The 10,550-nt window shown below is 42.2% G+C and overlaps 1 protein-coding gene across 1 annotated transcript; it reads right to left on the reverse strand.

Moving 5' to 3' along the window:
- Positions 1-53: 53 nt before the first annotated feature.
- On the reverse strand, positions 54-9,773 carry LOC307079233 (rho-related GTP-binding protein RhoA-D). The gene is made up of 5 exons (XM_079741426.1): positions 9,645-9,773; positions 5,175-5,330; positions 3,602-3,722; positions 2,838-2,968; positions 54-1,766 (listed from the first exon to the last, which is right to left on the reverse strand). Exons 2-5 carry the CDS (start codon positions 5,328-5,330, stop codon positions 1,593-1,595), a joined length of 582 nt encoding a protein of 193 aa, XP_079597552.1. The 5' UTR covers positions 9,645-9,773; the 3' UTR covers positions 54-1,592.
- Between the last annotated feature and the right edge of the window lie 777 nt (positions 9,774-10,550).

Here is a 10,550-nt window from a genome sequence, read left to right on the forward strand (position 1 = left end):
ATTTCCTACCAAGGAGCTCGACATATTGTTTCTTATCGAGATGTGAAAGTGAAGTGTATAAGTCAGTCATCTTGCATTTCAAAAATACTTTATTAACATATTTTACTCATATAGACACTGAATGCGGGCCCCAGTCCGGTTTGTAAAACCATCATTATGTCAGCGTCTTGTTCTGGGTGTTTGTGGCTAATACTCCGGGACATTACAGATAGGAGGTCCGTTGATCTATGCCCAAAGCTTTCTGACTAGTTCTTAGAGACTGCTTAAGCACTGGCGACAAAAAATTTGTTGTTCTAACGTTGATTGGCAGCATAGATCCACTCTCACCATGTTAGGCCATCAAGTGTACTTGTATTTGAGGTTGTTCTTGGACATATCACATTAATGGATGGATGGATCACAAAGTACTTTAAGCTTTGATGCATATAAGGCATATGAAGACCATGTCATGATTCATTACATTGCTGAACTGAAAAGCGATCAAAAAGTCTTAGAATCTGCTAGGTTTTGAATGTTGAATCGTGTTGAATTGTAAAAATAACTCTAGGGACAATAGTTTGGTCTTAAGGAATGTCTACATGTTTATATATTTACAAAGCTGTGATTACAGTTTAAAAAAAATGGCACATATATTAAGTTACCCATGCCAAAATAACCTAATTAAGCCGTTTGCCATTAATAGTACTGTTTAACGTTGGCGTTCTTGGTTGGAGCTCTGATCAACACAAACCTAAACCATTTAATTGCAACAAAGCATTTGTAATGTCGCCAAATACCTAGAAATCCATCTGTCCTACTATGTAAATCACAATAGATCATAATTTATCTCATAAGGACTGCATAAGGCTATGCAGAAATAGACATGCCCACTGAGCATCAGCCTGTATTGCATTATGTAGAGTATTGTTTTTGGACGTTAAGACACACATGTCAGAAACACTGCAGTTATGTTATATATAGGCTGATATAATGCAACTAGCCACTATGAAGTATTGTTAGTTAAAAATGTCCCAATATAAGTGGTGTTGTATGGCGAATAGATGGAAACAAATCAAAGCAGACACGGACATGAGATGGAATACCAGTGATGCGTGAAGCATGTGCTTTTAACCAGAGGCTTCCCGTTTACGTTGACTCTAAAGTAGTGTTTTATGTGGACGTGGTTTCCACCAGTAGTTTGCCCTTTGAAAATGCAAGCCCTTAGCCCCTATCTGTAAACAATCAACACAGAAGCGGTTGGCCAGTTGAAAATATATATGTCAAGATTATACACATATAAATAGAAAACACACACTCATACAAACAAACAGGAGATGGGGCAGGCCCCTTGCGTACACAGGCTGGTGTGTTTGTGAAAGAAGGAACAGAAAGACAGTAAACAAGAGAAGGAAATGTGAGAGCAGAGGGAAATGGAGACAGTAAAAGGCTGATCTGTTAAGGTTTTCAACAAGTGTGTCAGTCTTTCAGTTTGCTGTGGCATGTTATTGGTGTATCCTTATGTAAATACAGTCCACCAAAACCATTGGTATAAAGGTTTCATCTTGTAGGCCCTCCTCTTCAGGGCAGGGGGCAGATGGCGGTTAGGCTCCTCCTCACAGCAGCAGGCACATGCCCCTCTTCTTGCGCTTGCGAACCTGCAGGGCCGCCCGAGTGGCCATCTCAAACACCTCGCGCACACCGTCCTTGGTCTTGGCTGAGCACTCCAGGTAGCCGAAGGCACTGATGCGGTTCGCCATGTCCCGACCCTCCTCTGGCCTCACCGGTTCCTGGGGGATTGGCGGAGATAAATAAAACAGGTTTTCATTTTAAGGCTATTTGGAAAAAATCGGCCAGAGGAAGCTAGGATTTTAAAGGCTTGACCCCTCCCTCTAAAGCCACTGCCAAACACAAGACTAGCTCGCTATAGAAACAATTCTGCCTAGCCTTGGGAGGGTCATGAGCAGAGTGCACGCAGGTAGGTGGGTATGTAGGGAAGTAACATGCAGGTCAGGGCTTACAACAGGCCTTCGACAACCATAGACCCGATTTATTGTTTTTTGTGTCATCATTAATGCCAAGAGGAGCCATTACAGTTAATCCAAATCTTGAAACTGAATGATGGCCACATCATAAGTGGTGAACTCAAGTTATGCTCCTACGGATTATGCCAGGGTTCTGCATCTCTCCCTCTCTGTGATCTGACACGTATATTATCGATACATGGTCCAAGATACAAAGACAATAGACTAACATTTCTAACAATCCAATACACTGTGGATAAGAGCTGACTTGATGCAAAATTTCAGTTCAGGTTCGATTATATTTTAATCCAGCCTCGTTAACCATGATTTAAGACAATTAAAATGACATTAAATTGCTTATTGCTGGAGTCATTGCTGTCCACCATGACGGGTTGAGACTAGCACACATGGCTGCTTATATTGCTTCTTATATTTGGACCTTTCAATACCATGCTGTCTTCAAAGATGAACAGTAGTTATACCACTTGTATATTTAATTGTGGCATTGCAAGTTTTACACGACACTGCACTCGTGTTCAAATTTCCTTCGCTGCTTTTGTGAGATCCACTATTTGTGGTTGGTGCATTGTAAATTGTACATTTACTTTACGCATGAAACATCTTGAATTAGTCAGGTGATAGGAACATTTGGCATGAGAAAGGTGGGTCACATTCACACGCTGTAGCGGCACAGGAACAATGTGACGGCTATATTTAGACATTGTTTTTTGGCAGCCATTTCGATTGTTAAGAATGTCTCATTGGCTTCAATCTCTGGTTTTGAGACCTTATGACAATGCTGATATTTTGACCAGCTTCTTCAACAGAGATACACACCTGCTTCATCTTGGCCAGCTCTCTTCGTGTGTGGTCATCGTTCCTCAAGTCTTTCTTGTTGCCGACCAGGATGATCGGGACATTGGGGCAGAAATGCTTCACTTCAGGCGTCCATTTCTCTGGTATGTTTTCTGCAAGCAAATGAGGGAAACAGAGTTCTCATGCCGATCCACTCACAGCCTTGGCAGAAGTTTACAGTTCTGTCCTAGAAGGAGAGCTCCGACCGCCTGCCCTTCTCCAACAGAGAAGGACATTGAACGATTGAGGGTCTGGGCTGGCCCACTAGCCGTAAGAAGATGACATGTAGCGATGGAGCTGGAGTTCTAGGGTTAGGGTTAGTCTTGCGTGGCCTTGTCTGAAGGCTGTGGGGAAGTGCCCTGGGCACAGCGGTCCCCAGGGGGGAAAGATCTTTCTGCGGATCTGACAGGAAAAACCCTGTGCCCAAAGACTGAGATATAGTTGGTTAATTATGTAGGTTTGTTTTCCCCTTTACAGTCTTCAAATCATTGTGACTATTTCTTCGGTGTAATAGAATTCCTAACTCGTCAGTTTGATAAAAAATGTATGTTTCCCTGAGCGAAGACTGCATAACGTTAAACAAGTTCTTAAAACCTTGGTGGTGCCATCAGATCACAAAGGCTAATAAAAATGATATATTCTGCTCTGCATGTCGTTAGAATTTTGACTTTCCATTCAAATAGGCACTTTTTGCCAGTGGCCAAATATGCCATTATATAGAAACATCCAAAGGGACAAAGTCTTACCTAAACTGTCGGGACTATCGATGGAGAAGCACATGAGGATAACATCAGTGTCAGGGTAGGAGAGGGGCCTCAGCCGGTCATAGTCCTCTTGGCCTGCTGTGTCCCATAACGCAAGCTCCACCTAAGAAAGAAATGGGAAGAAAATACATTTTCAATTGATGATTAATAATAGGGAGGGAGATTGAACAAGGGGAGAATAACAAACCACTTTGTAAAGAAACGGAGAAGCTGGACTTGGAATAATCCAGTTCTCCTCCAGCTAGCATTGTACCCAGAAACATAGTCAGAGCTGCTGAGGACTTCCCCATCACTTCCGTTACCACTTCTAGCATCTATTTAAAGCCTCTACACTGGCTCTGTAAAACTGGCTTGCATTTAACCTGGTGAACAAAATCTGAATAGCTTGTGGGTGTGTTTGGAGTGGACTACCCTTATGGGGACTAACGTTTGATAGCATTCTGAGCAACACACACATTGACTGCAGTCAGCTTCAAAATTACCGGACAAGCCAACAAGTCCATAGTTTAGGTTAGACCTGTTTGTGGGCCTAACCTGAAGTGGGTTGTGCCAAATCTGAGAGATTAAAACCCAGGCCGTGGCACAGCAGGATTGGGCTAAACTAGCCTACTGTAGATCTTGTTAGTGGTGCTGGCATTGTATTACCAGCGAGTGTCTCTGTGACGCTCCCCTCCAAGACACAAATTGCAGGTTCTCTGCAATTTGTTTTTATAATTTTTTTTGATAAACAAAACAATCTGCCTACTTGTGTTCGTTGGCCTCACTATAACTGCCAACACGAAGTAGAACCATGAGAACCACTCAGAGCTTTTAGAATCAGAAGAATGGCTTATGTTCAGAAAGAGGACCCGATTTGAGAAAAAAGGACAAAAAGGTTCACAACAGCCAACCATGAAAACACCAGTTACTTCCATACCAATATCCTGGGTGCTCTCAGAAAGCAAACTATTGTTTTAGTCTCTGAATGAAGTCCTAGAGATGTGGTTGGTTAGACCTGCATAAATGGCGAGAGATTCTGCGGTGCAGCGAGCTGACCTGAATCTCTACAGCATAGTACAGAAAACAGGAACAGGAAGTGAGGTACAGCTCATGATGAGGGGGTTGAGAGGGAGAGGGGGGTAGAGTCTATCCTTGTGCAGGAAACTAGTGACATGACATTTCCTGTTGTTGGCTTGGGACCTGTGGTTCCTTACAAACAAAAATTGTCTCTTGTACAACACAATATTGACCACTCAATTTCCTCCATCCACTTCTTCCAGCTGTCCTTCAAATTATATGCTTCCCGTTTTCTTTTTGCATGTGTTTAAGGTATGGATATTTATTTGGTCTGTGGGTGTTTTGACAAAGGCAGGGGGATAGGAAAAGGAAAAAAAAATCCTGTTTGCTGTCATAGTCTTTTGTTATAGCCAAACTGTTCTCTCCTCCTATGTCATTCCTTCCTTGAATGCCCATTACACTCAGTTGTAGGGGAAAAGTAAAAAAGGACCAATTGGTCTGAATAAAAGTCTTGTCAGAGGCACAACTCGGGAAACAACAGAACCAGGCATGGAATTACCTGTTTGCAGTCCACCTCGATGTCTGCAATGTAGTTCTCAAACACTGTGGGGACGTAGACCTCAGGGAACTGGTCCTTACTGAAGACGATGAGCAGACAGGTCTTACCACACGCTCCGTCCCCCACAATCACCAACTTCTTCCTGATGGCTGCCATCTGAAAATGAATAAAAACAAATATGAGTAAAACGGATAAGTTTCCTGGTGTATCACCTTTTTAAGGGATACATTTTATTTCAACACCAAAACACAAATTAAAATATAACCCTTCTAGGAAACAATTTCTGATTTCAATTTCTTTCCTCATTTAAATATATTTATTTTTGATATAATAATTGTTACATTATTACATTGATAAGAGAAGAGGGTGCAGAAGGACATGGTCCAGGTGTAGACAGAGCCATGCTACCCCCCCGCTGTGAGTGAGTCTGGAGAAATGCGGATTTACTACAGGCAGGTGCAATATGTGTGCATATCTCTACCCATGTTTGCAAGACATCTCAAAAGGAAACAGACAAATACCTCATCATGGGTCGCCAGAAGTGTCCCCTTGGCCCAAGTTTGCTTTATCAAAGAGAAGTCTGTTGTTGCATCGCTAATTCACTATAGTCCTCCTTCACATGCACACTAGTTGGTCAATGACAATTTTTTTGTTTGTTATTTTAAGTGTATTTGTATCCTTGAATTCCCTATTTCTCAAATATAATACAATCTCGAGCTAGGGTCAATTACTTTATTACATTACTTTATAACAGAACTTCACAAGCGCACACACACCCAACCTCAAAATCAGACCAGGTTGGTTTCATGGTTTCTGGAGAGATCCACCTGTTCACTTTGATAGCATTGGACAAACAATATATAAAACGCCCTTTAAAGCTCAGAAGAACGAGAACTAGTTGGTTGTTCTTCTGTTTCAATGTAAAAGCCCAGGGCACCGTCTTAAATTACAGACTTCTCCATCCCCACTCGACTGTATCCCATTTTATATGACGGAACAAAAAAACATCCTGAGAAAGCATGGAAAGAGAGTTTATTTCCCCAAGGAGATGGAAAAAATGCAACGCAATTTATGTAACACACACACACACTTCTGTGAAGTGTGTGTGTGTGTCTTGCATAATATTTGCCCCCACCACGTGCTGTTAAGTAAAGGACAAAGTTCGATTTCCTCCACTTGCCTAACACACACACACACACACACACACACACACACACACACACTCTCTTTCTCTAAGGCAGGACCTAGTGAACTCCTACTGATCAGACATTAATCAGGGCTAATGCTAAGCCAATTGGGCCAGTGGTGGAAAAATCATGGTAGGAAGTTTAAAGGATGTCCGTATCAACCACATATCAAAACTCCCAGGAAGCAGGGAAGCATTTAACTGTTAGCACCATTTAAAAGCAGCCCAACTGTGAGAGGGCATACAAACAGCCTTCTTGGGGACATGACTTTCAAATGTGAAGCATATACCCATTTGTAGAAGGTTGAAAAACTGATTGAGAACAAAATTACCACATGACTCAAAAGATAATAGGGAAAGCGGAATATAAACTACATTGGTTATTTCAGATTAGTTACAGCAGCTAACCCTGTGATAATTCTCAGTAACAACGGTTCATTGAAAGGTCACAAGGAAACCACAAACCATCATCCCGAGGGCAAATTCAGTGATATGGGATTTGAAGAAGGTCTCTCACACACACAATTTATTTACGCTATTTGCCAGATATTTCTTAATATGTGGTCCTCCAAAAAGTGAAATTAGAAGCTTTAACAGCACAGTTTTCCTTCCCATTGGTACATAATGATGTCAGCACTTGAACCTGGATAACAACGTGGAGCAATCAGAAAGTGAAATGGTGCCTGAAGATAACTTGAAACCCAACTGAACGACGAGGAAAAAGGCCTCACTGACCCATCCTTATTCCTTCAGTTGCAAGTTCTCCAGGGATAGTATGGGGCTGCTCTTTCCTGTTGTCTTAGAAAGATTTGCAGCTGCTGACTGGTGTAGATATATCAAGGAGGGGGAAGCAGCCAACCAAAACAGAGAAGCAAGAAACCTGAAGTAGGGCAGAGCCAGGGAGACTCCCCGGTCCGATTCATCACGTTGCTTAGCTCAGCTCGCAGAAGAGAAGCCGAGAGGAAATATCAAGAGATTTATCTAAAGCTTTCGCTGCGGACAGAATGGGAGATGGAGAGGCAGATTTAGAAGATGAGATAATCAGAGCATGTGAAGCAAATGTCAAATCAAGGCGAGAGATGCATTACAGTCGAGAAAACTGATTTATATTCCGTCATCAGTAAGAAATAATTAAGTGATTGAATTAGTCATGGGGCGACTTCAAGAGGAAGACTGAGTGACATGACAGCTTCAACTACATACGTTTCTTAAAACATTCTAAACTTTTTTTAACCCCTCATCTAACTATCAATCCATTTTATGACAACACAACCAGGCCACACAACGGACAAACACAGGCCATATTAATACGGCTAACACACAGGCTACACAACAGACCCAAACAGGCTAGACGACAGACACAGGCAGAGACACACACACACACACTTAATAATAAATCGCCTGTTCCATCTGTGCAAATGACATACAAGGGCGGTCCCCGTGGCGTAGCCATCAGCACGAGTTGTTGGGGAAACGCCAAAATATATTAATGACTCAGTGTCTTGGAACCAGCGAAAAAGTGTTGGTGGCAGCTTTCCCTTTCATTTTGTGGTTCTAAAATAATCAGATTTAGACTGCATGTGTTACATTGTTGTTGTTACCCTCTGACATTACAGATTATTTTCCATACATTATTAAATGATTGGGTGTTCAGAAAACCACAGCACCAGATTGTAACGTATAGGCCGACACAGGACTTGGGGAGTTCCCTTTCATACAATTGAATCTGCTTCATGAAACAAATGGACACACCTTCAACTCTCCACAGTAACATGACTAAGGATGGCAAGAAAACATTCTCTGTGTATTTGTTATGGGAGATTTGTATCGTGACCCGATAAAGAAAGATTCATCATCCAGGAAGCTTAAGTGCAACAGTGTGTGTCTCGCCGATCTCCAAGTCACGATAGAACGATGAAAATGCTGATTTGATACTCTTCAAGGAATAGATCAATAGACGAGACTGAATATCATTTCAACAGATCACATTGTATTTGGTTTCCGTAGTATTGGAGACTTGTTCCCACACAAACACACACTGCGTGTGAAATGCTCGGTTAGCACTCAGCTGTTCCGATACAATGACATCATCCATACAGTGCGTCTCCTCTCGTAGTGCTCCCAGACGAACGGGGAGTGGCAGAGGCAGGAGAACAATCTTGATTCATGCACATGTGATCGCCTCAGTAACTATGGGGATGGTGTAACATTTGCACTTGTTCTACAATGCACTTTTTGACCTTTTAAGCCCTTCATTTTTTTTTATTTCTCTATTTTCGTTTATTATTTCATTTTATTGTATGACGATGTTTTTATGTGAAGCAACTCGAGTCTGCCTCGTGTATGAAAAGTGCTATATAAATAAAGTTGCCTTGCTTACAATGTAGAAAAAGAAGGCGTGGTCAAGTTGAGGAGTAGCAGCAAAATCAAAAACATGCACAAATACTTTATGGGGTGGTAAAACCCGAAAGTTGTGGGCAGAGACACTGTTTTGGGCAGATGTTTTGGTGGTAGTAATACATTCCAACAACACGCAACGAGGCGTGGAGGCTGATCGCTTGTCGTGGAGAAGCCGAACAAGGAAGGGTGTGGTGGGGGAGAGAAAGGAATGTCCCCGGGACAGAGAACTGTTAAACCCGATAGACAATGAATGACGTGATCACTCTGAGGGATACCGCAAGATACATTCACGAATAAACGTAAATTTAGCCGTGATGTTTCCTCTCCTCGTATTTCAAAGTGACAGGTTGGTCGAAACCTCAGGGATGATCGATCCTAAACGGGCCTAACAGGTTCAGTAAAGAATGTGTCTCCAAACAAACAAACAAGCAACACACATTCCACGTATGATCCTGGTTAAAAGATACCGAGGTATTATACGACGATACCTCGGTTTAACAGGGGAACAAACAGGGATGGTCACAAAACGCCTAACGTTACTAGATTATTAGATTAAAAACGTGTACATTGTCGGAATGCAAGCGACACTGTGTATCTCGGTCTGATGGAGGAACCTGTGAATAGTTCTTGATACTTTTCCGCAAAATCAAACAACATGTCGCGCAGATCGAGCGCTCACTGGGAATTGCGCGAGACACGGGAACGTTTGCGCGAGACGTGCGAATGTTACAAGTTTAAACACGGAAATCTGTCGAGCAGCCGCAACGCTTCAACCCCTCTCCAGCCAACACCTAGCTACTACTTTTATCCCCGCAACTTGTTAAGTAAACTGGAATATAAGGCGACACGCGGAAAGGTTATCGACCCAAGTGGGAGATCCTTACCTTTATTATATGTTTTTCAAATTCCCGTGAACTCTGGACTTGCCACTCCTACGCTTTTAGCCTCCTTATAGCAGCTCTAATCACGTTGTAGGAGCTAATACTAGCTGTAGCCAGAGAGGAAGGAAGCTGAATGGCAGCACGGAGAAGACCCGCCCATAATCTGCGGGAACATTTGAGAGTCTTGAGCTTGAGTTTGTGATTGGCTAAGGGGAGGTTTCAACCGTTAGAAATGTTGGGGACCCTACCTCTCGACCGTTAGAAAATAGTGACATCATTCCAGAGCGAGCCAAGAACGTGGGTGGCAAGATACATTTTCTGGGGCATATCTCAATTGTTGGATTGTTTTTTTGGATTTGAAGCAACTATCAGAGAATACATTTTCTCTGATAGTAGAGACTTCTCAAAATATATCACTCAATGCTTCATAGATACATGGATTTGATAGAAATATAGGCTTTTGATGATTTTCTCCTTGTTTAACCAGATTTTGTAACACTGGTAAAGACAATTCTATTTTGGCCACAAGATTATGAATGGGCAATAATCTAAGAACTTGTGAGCACATCACCGTTTTATATGGATGTATTCATTGGAGTTTATTTTGCTCAACCCACAAAAGGGGATTCAGGTTTTGTGAACCGTGATCCACATAATTGGTAGTTGATCTTTGTGAAATGTAATCCACACAGATGTTTCACGATCCACAAAAAATTGTTTCGCTTGGGTCCTGCAGAAGTAACCCACAGAAGAAGATAGTGTTACGTATATCGTGTTCAGGGGCGGTTCTGGGCAAGTGGAAACCAACACGAGGGGGATGCCACGAGGAGTTAAAAAAATAACTTTTGATAGATAATGCTAAATCTGAATACGTTTTCATGACCACTGAATGATATGCCACAGGTTAGC

Source organism: Pollachius pollachius (genome assembly GCF_949987615.1).
Source record: "Pollachius pollachius genome assembly, chromosome: 8".
Lineage (NCBI taxonomy): Eukaryota > Metazoa > Chordata > Actinopteri > Gadiformes > Gadidae > Pollachius > Pollachius pollachius.

What these genes read in the sequence shown, in the direction of transcription:
- LOC307079233 (XM_079741426.1), bottom strand. Translation starts at nt 5,330, where the DNA reads ATGGCAGCCATCAGGAAGAAGTTGGTGATTGTGGGGGACGGAGCGTGT. An exon ending in TCGAGGTGGACTGCAAACAG is followed by an intron (nt 3,723 to 5,174) that starts GTAATTCCATGC and finishes TTTCTTTCTTAG; the next exon opens with GTGGAGCTTGCGTTATGGGA. An exon ending in CGATAGTCCCGACAGTTTAG is followed by an intron (nt 2,969 to 3,601) that starts GTAAGACTTTGT and finishes ATTTGCTTGCAG; the next exon opens with AAAACATACCAGAGAAATGG.